At 35.4% G+C, this 17,395-nt stretch overlaps 1 protein-coding gene across 4 annotated transcripts in view; it reads left to right on the top strand.

Moving 5' to 3' along the window:
* Nucleotides 1-21: 21 nt before the first annotated feature.
* THG1L (tRNA-histidine guanylyltransferase 1 like) overlaps nt 22-17,395 on the top strand; it is a 28,494-nt gene continuing 11,120 nt past the window's right edge. Inside the window, exons 1-2 of one of the 4 annotated variants that reach the window (XM_072953865.1) lie at nt 22-113; nt 11,082-11,131. In XM_072953865.1, the coding sequence (XP_072809966.1) occupies nt 11,125-11,131 (7 nt within the window). In that variant the 5' untranslated portion in view covers nt 22-113; nt 11,082-11,124. The remainder of the gene's footprint in view (nt 114-11,081; nt 11,132-17,395) is intronic. The other 3 variants (XM_072953872.1, XM_072953879.1, XM_072953886.1) reach the window with 3 other exon arrangements.

Below are 17,395 nucleotides of genomic sequence, written 5' to 3'. Positions count from 1 at the left end.
CTCTTCCGGCCGTTGTCCTTAGTTACCCCCTCCCTCGCCCGGAGCACCTGACAATGGCGTTGCCCAGGGAACGGGGCGGTTCCACGCTGCTGACCTCCAGGGGATAAAGTCGAGTGAGTCCTTCACAAGGGCTGGGGAACTGGGCTTTGTACGGGCGATTTGTGCTGCCAGAATACACCATCGACCCCGGCCCTCGCCGGGGACTTTGGATCTGTGCCGAGGGGGAAAGGGGGAAATTTTGCAACAGCTCAGTAACCGCATTAGCCGATCTTGCTGTGCGATTACTGTGGAGTTAAACTTTCAAATAATCACGACGCCTGTGGGCCCTACTTGCAAAATACATCCCAGATTCATCCACTTAATTCAGTTTCCCCTGCCATTACTCAATTCTGAGTGTATATCATCTTTCACCTGGGTATTGTTGTAGTTCTGTACATAGTCTCCTTGCTTTTCATTCTTGTCCCACTAAGCGCCAGCTGCCAGGCATCTTTCAAAAATACAAATCTAGTCCTGTCACACCCCGCTTGCCTAAATCTTCTCACGGCTCTCCACGGGCCACACAGTAAAGGTCTAACACTTGGCAAAGCCCATAAATCCCCAAATGGCTTGGGCTCTCATTCTGCTACTTCTCTCTCAATCCTGGCTCTGTAGGCTTTAGCCACACTGGCCCCTCATCATTCTTTATCTTACTTCAAAGAATTTTGACTATGCCCTCCATGCTGTTCCTCCCTTGTGCCTTCTTAATGCCTCCTGCTCATATTTCAAATTGCAGCTCAGCTGGTACTTTCTCAAATATATGTTTTCTGACTCTGAAAAATCAAGTCAAATCTCCCTTAGGAACTTATACTTCTATCACTTCTTTTAAACCTCAATTTGTAATTACATACTTCTTCATGTCATTATTCTGCTGTCTCCCACAGTTGATTGTAAAATCCTTGAGGGCAGACTGTGTTTTACTCAGTACTAAATCTCCAATACCTATCATAGAGCCTGGCATACAGCAGACATTCAGGAAATACTTGTTGAATGAGTAAGGATTGCCATAGTCTAAAAATAAAATAGTATTCACTATATTAAGGGCATACTCTTATGCTAGGTGTTTTTTGTTTGTGCCTTTGTGTGTTTATGCCTCTCCTTTTACTACTCTTGTGTTTGTTTCCATTAAATGTCACCAAGAAAAAGAAAAAAGAAATCTTGTACTATCATTTGTTACGTTTCTAAATGATGTCCTAACAGCTATAGATTTATCTTGAAACAGATGATCTTTGCAAATAAGACAAGTTATCTCTCAAAGACCTGTCCCGAATTCTCTTTCTAATCTTCTGTTGTCAGATGTGGCAAACAGGAGTTCTTAGACTTGGCAGGTAGACCAGGACAGTGGTTCTCAAACTTTTGTCTCAGGAACTCTTTATACCTGCAAACATGATTAAAGAGTCCAAAGAGCTTTTATTTATGTGGTTTTATGTATTAATATTTGACATATTACAAATAAAACCTGAGGACTTAAAAATAGTTATCAATTCATGTTAAATACACGTAATAAACCCATTACATAGCACATTTTCATGATAAAAATATGTTTTCCCCTAATTAGGAGAGTGGCATTGTGAATCTAATGTCTGAGTCAGTTGAAAAAAAATATTGAATTCTCCTATCTGCTTCTGCTTCTGCTTCAGTTTGTTGTGATTCGCATGTTACATAGGCTCTGGAAAACTTCACTGTACACTCATGAGAGAATGAAATAAAAAAAGGCAAATATTGTCTTATAATTATTATGAAAGTAGTATTAACCTAGCAGACACTCTGAGTCAATCCCTTAACCACTCTTTGAGAATGACTGACAAAACAGCCAATATGCACAAAGGCTGATAAAAGAGGCAGAGAAGTAAATCAAGTTAGTGCTGATTTTGTGCAAAACTAGTTCATATTCCAATCTGAATTAGTAATTCAGAACAAGTGATATGACAATCATCTGTGACAGCAAAGCATATAGTATATGAGGAGTCTATTCTGAGGAGAAAGCAATCTTTTTTAAAAGAACAAAAATCTGCTTTATTAAGGTTTGATTTCTATACCATGTTTACAGTTAAATGTAACTGTAATTTGATGAGTTTTAATTAAATTTATAAAATTGTGTAACCATTGCTACAATCCAGCTTCAGAACATTTTCATCAATTCAAGAAAGTTGGGGTAAGGAAACTCAAAAAGTTCCCTTGTTCTCATTTTCATTCAATATCTGCCCCTCATTTTCAACCCTAGACAGCCGCTTGTATGCTTTCTGTCTCTAATTTTGACTTCTCTAAAAATTTCATGTAAATAGAATCAGATAATGTGTAGGCTTATATGTTTGACTTCTTTAACTTAGCATGTTTTTGAGGTTCATCCAAGTTTAATGATGTATCAATAATTTGTTCTTTATTACAGAGCTGTATTCCATTATATGGAAATATGAAATTATACATGGATATTTTATTGTAAGATGTCTCTCACTCAGTTTGTTTATCAATTCACTAGTTTATTAGCATTTGGATTATTTCTAGGTTTTGGCTGCTGTGAATATGATGTCCATTCATATAAAAAATATTTGTAGGGACATGAGCTTGCATCTCTCTTGGGTAGGCACCTAGGAGCAGAAGTTTATGTACAACATTTTACAAAATTGCCAAACTGCTTGGCAAAATTTACCATTTTACGTTGCTGCCCACAATATGTGAAGGTCCCAGTTACTCTACCTCTTCTTCAACATTTGGTTATCAAAAGCCTTTTAAATTTTATCCATTCAATATAGTATACGTAGAATATTTATAGTAGTAGTATTTAGTAGTAAGTCGTTATTTTAAACTACATTTCCACAGTGAATAATGTTGAACATCTCTTCATGTGCTTAGTTGCTATTCATATATCTTCATTGCCTTGTTCTATTAAAGTTTTTTCGCATTGTTTATATTGAGTTGTTGGTTTTCTTACTATTGATTTTAAGGATTCTAAATACATTCTGGATAAGAGTTCCTTATTAGATATATGTTTTGCAAATATTTTCTTCCAGTCGGTGGTTGTCTTTTCATTCTTTTTTTAATTCTTAATAGTGTCTTTTGAAGAATAATATTTTTAGCTTTGATGAAGTCTTAATTATCAATATGCTATTGGTCATATTTAATAAATCTTTACCTAACCTAAGGTTATAAAGGTTTTTCTCTCATGTTTTACTCTAGAAGAGTTATAGTTTTAGCACTTACCTTTAGGACTATGATCCATTTCAAGTTAATTTTTATGTGGAGGAGGAATATAGATCCTTACCTCCCACCATACAGTTGTTTAAGTAACATCTGTTGAGAAGACTATTGTTTTCCCATTGAATTACCTTAGTATTTTTGTTGAAAATTAATTGACAATATATGCATGGCTCTTTTTCTAAATTCTGTTCTGTTCCTTTGATCAATGTCTATGTTTATGCCAATGCCACATTGTCTTAATTATGATATCTTTGTAGTAAATTTGAGGATTAGGTCATTTAAGTCTTTAAACTTAGTTCTTTTTCAAAATCATGTTGGCAGGTGTTGGTCCTTTGGATTTTATACAAATTTTATACTAAATTTTAGCTTATCAGATTTCACCAAAAAAGGTATTTGGATAAGAATTGCTTTGAATCTGTAGATCAATTTTAGAAAAATAGACATCTAAGCAATAGTGTCTTCAATTTACAGATATGGGATATATCTCCATTTATTTTGGTCTTCAGTTTTTCTTGACAGTGTTGTATAATTTTCAGCATAGAGTTCTGCACTTGTTACATTTATTGTAAATACTTTATTTTGATGCTGTTATAAATGCAATTGTTTTCATAATTTCATTTCTAGTTGGTTATATATTGATTTTATATGCATTGCCTTATTTCACTGGCTAGAAGCTCAAGTCCAATGTGGAATAGAAGTCGTGAGCATGAACATCCTTGCTTTGTATCCATTGTTAGAGGGAAAACGGTGTCTTTTATCTTTTATCTTTAAGCAGGATGTTAGTTGTAGGTTTTATGTAGCTGCTTTTAATCAAATTTAAAAAGTTTCTTCCTATTCTTGGTTTCTTGAGAGCTTTATCATAAATGTTTGTTGAATTTTATCAGATGCTTTTTCTTTTTTTTAAATTCACATCTAAATTTTTTCATTTTAAATCTATGTAGTTGCAAATGATTTGATTTCTGATATACTATAAGTATTGACATTTTATCAAAGCTTTTTCTACATCGGCTGAGATTATCATGTTCTTTATTCCAAGGGTCAACAACATTTTCCAGAAAGGGCCATATAGTAAATATTTTTGGTCTTGTGAGCTATATGATCTCTGTTGCAACCCATCAATCGTACTATTATAGCATGCAAACAATTATAGAAAATGTGTAAATGAGTGGGCATGATTGTGTTCCAATGAAATTTAATTTACAAAAATTAAAGGGATGCCAAATTTGGTCTGTGGGCTGTGGTTTGCTGACCCTTGCTTTACTCTAGTGATACTATGTATGTTACATTAATTGATATTCAGATGTTAGACATACAACACTTGGTCATAATGTATTATCTTTTTTATACATTACTGGATCCAATTGCTTTTCTTTTAAGAATGTTAGCATTTATAGTCATGATGGGTATTGGTCTGCAGTTTCTTTGTGACATCTTTGAAATTTTTGGTATCAGGGCAAAACAAGCTGGAAAGTGTTCCATTCGATTCTAGTTTTGGAAGGATTTGTATTAGATTGGTGTTATCAATTTCTTAAATGTTGATAGATTTCATCGTCTGGGCCTGGACTTTCCTTTGTAGGAAGATTTTTAAGTAACTCAAATAATTTGATGTCTTTACTTGACATAGGTCTATTCAGGTTTTATATGTCTTCTTGAGTTAGTTTGATAATTTCTGTCTATGAATTTGCCCATTTCAACTAAGTTGTCAAATTGTTGGTATAAGGTTGTTTATAATATTCCTTTATGATCTTTTAAATTTCTGTAGGGTTCAGAAGTTTTCCTTTTTCATTCCTAATTCTGGTAATCTCTATCTTTTCTTTCTTTCTTTCTTTCTTTCTTTCTTTTTTTTTTTCTTGGTCATTTCACTAAAATTTTATTGATTTCATTAATCTTTTCAAGACTCAATAATCAGTTTCACTAAGTTTTTCTTTTGTTTTGCTGGGTTTTTTTAATTTTTAAATTTCTGCTATAGTTTTTATTATTTCCTTTGTCCTGCTTAGTTTAGGTTTGATTTGTTCTTCTTTTTCTAATTTCTTAAGGTGAAAGCTTATTTAATTGATTTTTTAGGTTATTGATTTTTAAATCTTCTTTCCTTTCTAATATAAGCATTTAAAGCTACAAATTTCCCTTTATGCACTGCTTTGCCTGCTTTTTATTAATATTGCTGTGTCATGATTTTATGTTCATTCAGTAGAAGATATTTTCTAATTTCTTTTTTCACTTAAGAGTTATTTAAAAGCATGTTGTTAATTTCCAACTATGTGGCGATGTTCCAGATTTCCTTCTATTATTGATTGCTAACTTAATGCTACTGTGGTCAAAGAACATTCTTTGTATGATTTCAGTCCTTATAAATGTATTGTGACTTACTCTGTTACCTTGCACATGGTCTATTCTAGAGAATGTTTCGTGAGTACTTGAGAAGAATATGTATTCTGCTATTGTTGGGTAGAGTGTTCTAGTTGTTTAATAGTATTCAAGTATTCTATATCCTTTCTGATTTGCTTTTTGTCATATTATCTATTAGTATTATCAGTTATTGAGAGAGACATTGAAATATTCAGCTATAATTACTGAATGGTCTATTTCTCTTTTGATTTTGTCAATTTTTGCCTCATATGTTTTGGGATCCCTTGTTAGGTACAAGTATGTTTGTAATTGTTGTATTTTTGATTAATTTACCCTTTTGTCGTGAAATCTCTCTATCTCTAGTGGTATTTCTTGTATTAAAATCTATTTTAGTATAGGCTTTCCAGCTTTCTTATTGTTAGTTTGCTTAGCATACCCTTTCCCATCCGATTACTTTTGATGTATTGTATTTTAAATATAAAGTATTTCTCCCATAAATAGAATATGCTTTTTAAACCCATTTGATTGTTCTAGTTATTGGAGTTTTTAGTCCACTACAATTTAATGTAATTATTGATATGCTTAGAATTGTGCCTGTTATTTTGGAATTTGTTTTCAATGTGCTTTTTGTTTTTTGTTTCTCCTATACTGCTTCTATAGGTTAATGCTGACTGAATTCTTTTTTTTTTTTTGCTGCCTTTTTTAATTTTTATTTTTTAAACATTTTTTATTGAGTTATAGTCATTTTACAATGTTGTGTCAAATTCCAGTGTAGAGCATAATTTTTCAGTTATACATGAACATACGTATTCATTGTCACATTTTTTCTCCTCTGAGCTACCACAAAATCTTGTGTTTATTTCCCTGTGCTATACTGTATAATCTTGTTTATCTATTCTACATATACCTGTCAGTATCTACAAATTTTGAACTCCCAGTCTATCCCTTCCCACCTCCCTCACCTTGGCAACCACATGTTTGATTCTATGTCTATGAGTCTGTTTCTGTTTTGTATTTATGTTCTTTTTTTTTTTTTAGATTCCACATATGAGTGATCTCATATGGTATTTTTCTTTCTCTTTCTCCTTACTTCACTTAGAATGACATTCTCCAGGAACATCCATGTTGCTGCAAATGGCGTTTTGTCGATTTTTATGGCTGAATAGTATTCTATTTTATAAATATACCACTTCTTCTTTATCCAGTCATCTGTTGATGGACATTTAGGCTGTTTCCATGTCTTGGCTATTGTAAATAGTGCTTCTATGAACATTGGGGTGCAGGTGTCATTTTGAAGTAGGATTCCTTTTAGATATATGCCCAGGAGCGGGATTACTGGGTCACATGGTAAGTCTATTCCTAGTCTTTTGAGGAATCTCCGTACTGTTTTCCAGAGTGGCTGCACCAAACTGCATTCCCACCAGCAGTGAAGGAGGGTTCCCTTTTCTCCACAGCCTCTCCAGCGTTTGTCATTTGTGGACTTTTGAATGATGGCCATTCTGACTGGTGTGAGGTGATACCTCATTGTAGTTTTGATTTGCATTTCTCTGATGATTAGTGATATTGAGAATTTTTTCATGTGCCTGTTGATCATTTGTATTTCCTCCTTGGAGAATTGCTTGTTTAGGTCTTCTGCCCATTTTTGGATTGGGTTGTTTGGTTTTTTTTTTTTTTTCATTATGTCGTATGAGCTGCTTATATATTCTGGAGATCAAGCCTTTGTTGGTTTTATTTGCAAAAATTTTCTCCCATTCCGTAGGTTGTTGTTTTGTTTTACTTATGGTTTCCTTTGCTGTGCAGAAGCTTGTAAGTTCAATTAGGTCCTATTTGCTTATTCTTGCTTTTATTTCTATTGCTTGGGTAAACTGCCCTAGGAGAACATTTTTGAGATGTATATCAGAGAATGTTTTGCCTATATTTTCTTCTAGGAGGTTTATTGTATCTTGTCTTATGTTTAAGTCTTTGATCCATTTTGAGTTTATTTTGGGGAGTGATCTAGCTTCATTGCTTTACATGCTGCTGTCCAGTTTTCCCAACACCACTTGCTGAAGAGACTGTCTTTATTCCATTGTATATTCTTGCCTCCTTTGTCGAAGATTAGTTGACCAAAATGCTGACTAAATTCTGATAAAATATAGCATCATTTCACCAGTAGAACTCCATCTCCTCCTCCTTCCCTTATGCTCTTATTATCATATATTTTGAGGCTATTTATGTAATAAATGAAAAAATTGAGTAATATATTTACTTTTTTTAAAACTTGTGTTTTTCAAAGCAATTAAAAGACTATATAATTTTTCTCTCTTATATTTACCCACACATTTACTATTCCCCATGTTCTTCTTTCTTTCCTACAGATCCAAGTTATTGTCAAGTGTCATTTCCTTTAGGATTTCTTGGAAAGCAAGTCTGCTCACAACTTCTCTCAGTTGTTTATCTGCAATTATCTTTATTTCATCTTCATCTTTAAAGGCTAGTTTAATTGGATATAGAATTCATGGTTGACCTGGTTTTCTTTTTTCTTTTAGTACCTTGAATATGTCATTCCACCACCCTCTTGTTTCTGAGGAGAAGTCAGCCAGTAGTTATACTTTTGTTTCCTCTCTGCATAATGAGTCATTTTTCTTTTGCAGCTTTCACAGTCTTCTCTTTGTTTTTTGTCTTCAGGAGTTTGACTATGATGAGTATAGGTGTAGTTCTCCTTATATTTATCTCACATGGGGTTTGCTGAGATACTTGGATTGATATACTTTGTTTCGTCTTAAATCATATTTGGAAAGGTTTCAGCTATTATTTCTTCATGTATTTTTTCTACCCATTCACTTTCTCCTCTCCTATAGGGACTCCCATTAACACATGTGGGGACCCTTACCATTATCCTGCAAGTCTCTAATGCTTTGTTCATTTTTATTCAGTCCTTTTCATCTCTGTTCTTTGGATTGGATGATTTCTATTGATCTATATTCAAGCTTGCTTATTCTTTCTTCTACCATCTCAATTCTACTTTTGAGCTACCTAGTGAAATTTTCATTTCAATTGTAACACTTTTTAAATCTAGAATTTCATACTTTAATTACTTCTATTAATATTTCCTATTTGTTTGTTATTATCATACTTTTCCTTAATTCATTGAACATATTCATAATATCTTCTTTGAAGTTTTTACCAATATGTGAACCCCACTCATAGTAAGTTTCTATTCCCAGAACGCTATATTTTGATTTGCTGATAGATCTGACAGACTCTTGCTCTTTTCACTCATCTCTCATGGAAGTGCATCAATAATATTTTCAAGTAACATAAGATATTAATTTTAGTAGTTGGTTTCTTGACAATTTATCTAAGGCATGAGGAGATATTATTTATTTATTTACTTAATGTTGGAAATCTATCTGCCAGTGATCTTTTCCATCAGATTCCCTGTAGTGTAGTATGTTGAGCAGTATTCCAAAAATTCATTTTTAGAACTTTACAGTGTAACTTTATTTGGAAATAGGGTCTTTGGAAATATAATTACCTAAGGATTGAGATTTGGGTGAACCTTAAACCCAGTGACTAGTATTAGATGAGGAGAGAACACAGAGATACACAGAGAAGGTGATGTAAAGATGGAAGCAGAGATTGGAGGGATGCATTTATAAGCCAAGAAATGCCAAGGATTACTGAGAGCCATCAATAGCTGGAAGAGGCATTGAACATATTTTCCCTCAGAGCCTCCATAAGGAATCAATCTGCCTATTCCTTGATTTTAAAGTGCTAGTCTCCAGAATTTTGAGAGAATAAATTTCTGTTATTTTAAGCCACCCAGTTTGTGATACTTTGTTACAGCAGCCCTTAGAAACTAATACATTCCCTTTTATTTTCTCAGTAGAGAATGTATAACAGAAAATTCTGGGATTGGTTCTTTTCTATGACTGCTACCATCTACTGACTAAGGCCTAGAGGAGAGTTTCCATTCACTGACTGATTTGACTGATTGATTCGTTCAACAGATATTTACTGAGCCTCTAGAATGTGCCAGCATGTAAGGTATCATACTCACTCGTTCCTAGGATTAGTACGTGGACATTTTTGGAGGGGCTATTATTCTGCCTATTGCAGTCCCCATTCTAGTTTTGTTTTCTGTTATGTTATGTCCTGTCATTTAATTTTTTTATGACACTTCTTCATTTACCATTTCCATTCCCATTCCAGTTCTACTCTCCCTCACTTCCATAGCCCAGGGACCCACTTTAATGTATTTTATGAGTCCTTGATTATCATTTAGTGATATACAATGTTTAGTGTATACATGTATTTGTTCTTTAATTTATATGTATCATCTGAGATATACTCATTTTTTTTTACTTCACATACTTTTACAAAATTTCTTTTTGCTTATCTGTATTTTCTACAGTTGATGTGTTCACTGATTTTTTTTTAGTGTTTTTTTTAAGTATGCAATTTACTGGGTTTTAGTATGGTTACAACATTGTGCAATAATTAGCACTGTCTCATTCCAGAATATTTTTCCAAGTCCTCGAAACCTCTGATCTACTTTCTGCCCTTTTAAAGCACAATTAAAAAAAAAAATCTACCCATGTCAAATAGGTATGTCTTGTTCTGAGCTCCTGAGTTCTGCATTCATAGTATCAAGCACTTTTCATTTCTTGAATCCTCTAATGATGGACTCCTAGGGTGCCTCCAGTGAGCTCCTATTGTAAGCAGTGTTGTCGTGGGCATGCTCCCATAAACCTGTACTGCAGCTTCTCTGCAGATACACACAGGAGTGGGGTTGCTGGGTCCTAGGTATGCACATACAGTGCTTCACTTCCTAACAGGTTGTTTTTCACTTCAAACTCCTAACAGTAGTATGTAAGGATTTCCTTTTTCCCACTTCCTTACTAACACTTGGTTTTACTCAATAAATTTTGCAGTCTTATCGGGGTATAGAAGTATCCAATTGTTGTTTTGATTTGCATTTCTCTGATCTTTAGATAAGTGAGCATCTTTTCATAAACGTATTAGTCTTTCAGCTTTCCCCATCAGTGATATGCATATTCAAGTCACCTACCATTTTATTATTGTGTTTCCCCACTTTTCCCTTGTTAATGTGCAGGAGTCTCTTGTTTATTACAGATATTCAAACATAGCAAATATCCTCTTTTTGTCTGTAATTCATCTGTTCATTTGTCTCTTGATATCCTCTGTTGAACAGAAATCCTTAATTTAATACAGTTGCATTTGTCCTTTTTTCACCTCATATTTTGTGCTTTTAGGATCTTGTTTAAGAAATATTTTTTCCATCCCCAGTTTCTCAGTGAAGTTCTCTTATATTTTCTTCTGTTAGTACTATAATTTTACCTTTAATATTTAGGCCATTAATCTATATGAGATTCTCCTTTATATGTGATGTAAAATAGAGCTCCAACTTTATTTAATATAGTAATCTAGTTATCCTAACACCATTTAATGATCCACGTTTTCTCTGCTATTTTATCCTGCTTCTGTGTACCATGTAGCCCTATGAAGAGGTCACATGGAGAGCACTAAAGCTTGCTGCCAATGTCATGTAAGTGAATCATATTTGAAACAGATCCTCTAGCCCCATTCAAGTCTTCAGATGACTACACACCCAGCTGACATCTTAATTACAACCTCATGAAAGGCCCTAAGCCAAAAGCACCCAGCTAATCTACTCCTGAATTCCTGATGTAGAGAAACTGCGTGAGATAATTAATGTTTATTGTTGTTTTATTGTTGTATAGCGAAGTATAACTGATACAGTTTTAATACTGAATAAGAGCAAGTGGAGCTCTTTGGTCTCTATCACATGGTGCCCTGTAGTTTCTATTTCATTGCTATCAAAAGAATCAAAGTAAGTTCTAGCTTTTCAATCTTGGTGTTCCCTAAAATAAGAGTGTAAGATAGTCAATAAATGGGAAAGATGTGAAATAAGAGAAGAGGAGCTGGGAAAGAAACAAATATTTAAGGTCCCTTACAGTGTACTTACTATGTCCTATATTATTCTATTTTGATTAAAAAGCATTTGGTCAGCTGGCAAAAATGTGGCATTTATGTTATCTTGGACCTCCTACTATATATAATCACTGTTGACTTTGACTTGGCTGAAGGCATAGGTCATAGACAGGAATGAGGCAGACTTGGAAAATACTGTGAAGGAGATGCGCATATTGAATGGAGTTTGTACTAAATATTCTTTAAGGTCCATTATCTCTACTGCTCTGAAATATTTGTCCTTTACCTTATAAACTCCTATCTACCCTTCAAGACTCAGATTAAATGTACCATTTCTTAAAAAGCTATCTCTAGTTCTAGCCAGAGTGAAACATTTCTTTACCTAATAAATGCTTTCACAGCTCCTTCTATATACTTCTATTTTGTCAGTCATATTGGAAGAGGGGTATGGCAAATACTATTCCTTGCCTACCCTCCACCTTTTTCCTTGCAACTGTATCCTGCTTTTGTTTAGAAGGCACTGTGCCAAGTACTGTTTTCCTTAGTCAGAGATTGATGTAGAGGTAGGCATGTGACCTAAGTTCTTCCCACTGAGGCATAAGGAGCCGTCTGTTGGATGCTTCTGGGGGCGGGAATTTCTTTCCCTAATAAAAGAGCAGATATCCAAAGAAAGCTCTTTTCTATTCAGTTCCTTCCTTTCTACTTTAGATGTTACAGAGTGAGGACATTATGTCTGGTACCATAGCCGCCATTTTGTGAACACGAGGAGAGATCTCTCTGATATGGTGTGAGTAGTGAAGCAGGAGAATTAAAAGTGTTCCATTCCTTGACGACATCACTGAGACACTGCATGGGCTCTGGAACTGCCAAACCACAGGCTTTTCTATGTGATTTAAGTAAATTTCCCATATTAAGCTTTTGTTAGTTAATTTCCCAGTTATTTTCAGCCAAAAGCATCCAAATTGATAGAAAGGGGAATGAAAATAACATTTATTAAACACTTGTAATATGTTTTAATTTTTTGTTAACATATTTTCCTCCCTAAATTGTTAGAATAGGGACTTTGTCTTCATCAATTCCTAGCACCTTCTATCGTCTCTGATTTAGAATGGTTGCTTAAGAATTGTTTTGATAATTAATAAATTAATGAACAGGTAAATCTATAAAGCAAGGAGGCAGTGTAGAAAACGTGAATAAGAGCATAAGTTCTGGCATTGCATTTCTGGCTTCCTATCCTGGCTATACCATATACTAGCTATGTGACCTTGGGCAAGTCACTTAGTCTATATAAGGCTCTTTCCTCAGCTATGAAATAGAAATAATAATAGTATATTCCTAAAAGAACTATTGGGAGGATATTAAATATTCTATATAAAGGGCTCAATACAGAATTTCATACCAAATTAACACTAAACCTGTTAACCATTGTTATTAGAGAAGAATAGGGAAGAACCAACAATGATTCTTAAATTTCAAACTGGTTAGCTGGGAAAATGAAGATAAGTTGGGCCAAAATTCAGTGTGGAATGGAAAAGATGATGTTCATCTTCAGACATGTAAAACAAAGCCTAAATATAGTTAGAGAGTGAAGATATTTTGGTTATATTTATATAGAGAGAGTTACTTGGCTTAGATTCTGATTTAGATTGCAGTTACTTGTCCTGAAATTCTATAATCACAGGACTGTACTTTTAAATATAGTAATTTAAAGAAGAGGGTAACTTCCAGATTGTATCTACGATGAGTCAAATCCAAGGAGGTAGTAGTTTCTGAGAGTCTGACAAAGAATGTGTTCTCAAGCAGTGATCTTCAAAAGCCAAATATCACAGAGAGAAAAGATTTCCTTAAATGGTGTAAATTCATGCAGAGTCAGTGATGTGATGTGATTCAGTCTCTTAAATCCCTTGAATTCTCTTCCCAATTAGATGTTTCTTCTTGGAAACAGAGGAAAATTATGCCGGAAATATTTAGAGAAGGAATTCTGTGTATTAGTGTTCAAGGAACCACTTATGTTCCCCATCTAGTCAGAACCAGTAATAAAAGTCAAGCACGGGGAGATGTGGCTAAGATGGCCAGAGTAGGAAGAACCCGTGCTCATTCTCTCCCATGGGTGCACCAAAATTACAACTGTTTACAGAGAAAATGTCTATGAGAATGACCTTAGGACCAGCAGAAAAGATTTTCCTCAACTAAAGATATAAAGAAGGAACTACAATGAGACAGATAGGAGGAATGGAGACATTGTACAGTGAGGATCCACACCCCCAGGCAGGTAACCAAAAAATGAGGGAAAATCAAAATTACAGAGGTTCTTCCCCCAGGAGCAAGAGTTCTGAGCCCCACATCAGTCTCCCCAGCCCAGAGGTTTTATACCAGGAAGATAACCCCCAGAATGTCTGGCTTTGAAGACAGCAGGGCTTGTATACAGAAACACCCCTTTTAGAGAGTGCATGCAAAATCTCACATGCTCTGAGTCCCAGTGCAGAGGCAGTAATTTGAAAGGAACCTGGGTCAGACCCACTTGCTGAACTTGGAGAGCCTCCCAAAGGGGCAGGAGGCAACTGAGACTCTCCCTGGGAACACAGCCACTGGTAGCTGTGGGGAGCTCATTCTGCTACAAGGTCACTGGTGCTAGAAAGCACCATTTTGGAGTCCTCATTCTAGTTTATTAGCACCAGAGGTTTACCTGCCCACCAGCAGGCCAGCACCAGCTCTGGGCCCTCAGTGCCCCACAGCTGGCCACCCCAGGATCTGGCCCTGCTCATCAGTAGATCAGCAGGCACCTCATGAGGCAGGGCCTGTAAGCCAGCCAGGCCAGGGGCCAGCTCCACCACGAGAAGGGCCTGTGCAGCCCACATAGCGGACGTACCCCTAGAGCATATAGTTCTAGTGACCAGAGAGGAGTGTGCTGCTGGGCCCCATCGGATGTCTCCTACATAGGGTTACTTCTCTAAGATCAGAATACATAACCAACTTACCTAAAACATAGAAATAAACACAGAGAATTAGGCAAATGAGGAGACAGAGGAGTATGTTCCAATCAAAGAAACAAGATAAAAGCCCAGTAAAAGAACTAAGCAAAGTCCAGAAAAGCAATCTACCCAATAAAGAGTTCAAGTTAATGATCATACAGATGCTCAGTGAACTCAGGAGAAGAATAGATGAAAACAATGAGACACTTAACAAAGAGTTAGGAAATAATAAAGAAGAACCAAACAAAGCTGAGGAATATAATAACTGAAGCAAAAAATACACTAGAAGGAATCAACAGTAGTTTAGATGGTACAGAGGAATGAATCTGCAAACTGGAAGACAGTAGTGAAAATCACCCAAGCTGGACAGAGAAAAGAATTTTTTAAAATGAGGATAGTTTAAGAGGCCTTCGAGAGAACATCAGATGTACTAACATTTGCATTGTATGGGTCCCAGAAGGAGAAGAGAGTGAGAAATGGGCAGAGAACTTATTTAAAGAAAAAAAAAATAGCTGAAAACTATCCTAACCTGGGAAAGGAACAGACATCCAAGTCCAGAAAACACAGAGTACCAAACAAAATGAACCCAGAGAGGTCCACACGAAGACACATTATAATTAAAATGACAAAAATTAAAAATAAAGAGAGAATCTTAAAAGCAGAAGAGAAAAGCAACTAGTTATGTACAAAGGAACTCCCGTAAGACACTCAGATGACTTTTCATCAGAAACTCTGCAAGCCAGAAGAGGATGGCACTATACATTCGATGTGCTGAAAGGAAAAAGTCTACAACTATGAATACTCTACCCAGCAAGGCAAATCTTCAGATTTGAAGGAGAGGTGAAGAGTTTTACTGACAAGTAAAAGCTAAAAGTGTCAGCTTTCAGCACCACAAAACTGGCTTTACCAGAAATGTTAGGGGGACTTCTCTAAGTGGAAAAGAAAAGACCACAACCAGACATAGGAAAATTGTGGAAAAAATCTCATTGGTAAAGGCAGATGTATAGTAAACTAAAACAGACTCACAGACATAGTAAACAAACTTGCTTACCAGGAGGAAAGCGGGTAGAAAGGGATGAGTAAGGAGCTGGAAATTTGCAAATACTAACTACTATATATAAAACAGATAAACAAGTTTCTTCTGTATAGCACAGAGAACTATATTCAGTATCTTATAGTAACCTATAATGAAAAGAATATGCCGATGAATGTATGTATGTGTATGTTATGACGTTATGCTGTACACCAGAAATTGACACATTTTAAACGGACTATATTTCAATAAAAAAAGAGAAATGCTTCCAAACTCATCCTAGGAGGCCAGCATCACCCTGATACCAAAACTAGACAAATATACCACGAAAAAAGAAACAGGCCAATATCACTGATGAACATCGATGCAAAAATCCTCAACAAAAGATTAGCCAACTGAATTCAACAGTGTATTAAAACGATCATGATCAGGTGGGATTTACCCCAGGGATACAATGATGGTTTAATATCTGCAGATTAATTCACGTGATCCAGATCTACTGTATCACCACTTCCCCATCCTGAGTTGACAGGGGAGTAGGACAAAGCAGGAGAGTTGCCTGCACTGGGGGAGCACCATGCTTTTGAACAACATTTGAATACTAACACTTACCCATTTTAGTAACTGAGAAAATATGAGATCTAGCCAAGGTTCTTTAAGGGAATTGCTAACCAGAAAGAAAGGACAACATGAGAGAGTAGCTGTTGGGAAAAAAATGTTATTATTTATTTATACCCTGATGAATTGAGACTTCTAAAGTCCTGATTTCTTTTTTTTTTCTCTCAGTTTTTATTTATTTATGTATTTATGTACTTATTTATTTATTTATTTTCCTTTTTCAGTTTTATTAGGTAGAATTATTACAGTTTGACTGCACATACACATTATATTGCATATAAATACATATATACAGTATACTGCACTTTTTTTAGTTTACATATATGTACTAATTATTGTTTCTAAGAACAGATTAGAGCTTTAGCTTTTTAATCTTACATAGTTATCAAAGGAATAAAGCCAACCACAAAATAAGAATCAACAGAATGTGGTAATCCAATCATTAAAGGACAGTCAAATGTCCTTACACATATTCAAGAAATCAATCATCTAAGTTATAAATAAAAGTAGTTCATTTGTGTCCTCATTATTGTTATTATTTTTTAGATTCCTCATACAAATAATGTCATATGGCATCTAAGAACCTGATTTCATATACAAAAAAGGAACTTAATGGCTTACTCTCTCAATAAGCATTTATTGATTGCTTCCCATGTGTTCTATGCCACAGGGAAACAGCTTTGAAAAATATTAAGCAAGGTCCCTGCTCTCCTGAAACTTTTAAGAGTATAGGTGTAGCACTAGCTCCAGGCATGATGTTCAGTATCATCAGAAATTTTTTTCTCATCTCTCAGATTTTCTTTTTTTTTTTTTTGCTTTGTGTTGACCTAATTCACGGGAGGTGAGGTGGCTCTTCCCTCTTGAGGCTACGTGGCCACCTGTATAGTAGGTCTAATAGGAACAGAGTTCCTCAGTCATTGTAGACTGTACCAGACTGTCCCATTGGCTTGGCTTGGACCCTGACTAGCCAGCGCTCAGTTACCGGTGAGGCCACCACAAGTATTTGTGCAGTTTATTCATTGCCAAGGGGACAAGCAGGGGCTGATATCCAGCGTGAGGTATCCTTGCCAAGCCTTTGCCTGGTGCACAACATTATCTGCTGGAGGGTGCATTTTTCTAGTCCACACTGAGACACCACAGTGGCTTTGGTCAGGTGCTCACCCTGGAGCAGAGGTGAGATGGGTTATCCCCACATGAATTAAATGGTCTGAGAGTAGGAAAAGGACAGCTGGGG

The sequence above is a fragment of the Vicugna pacos genome, chromosome 3 (genome assembly GCF_048564905.1).
Source record: "Vicugna pacos chromosome 3, VicPac4, whole genome shotgun sequence".
Classification (NCBI taxonomy): domain Eukaryota; kingdom Metazoa; phylum Chordata; class Mammalia; order Artiodactyla; family Camelidae; genus Vicugna; species Vicugna pacos.
This window is presented reverse-complemented; position numbering and strand designations above follow the sequence as displayed.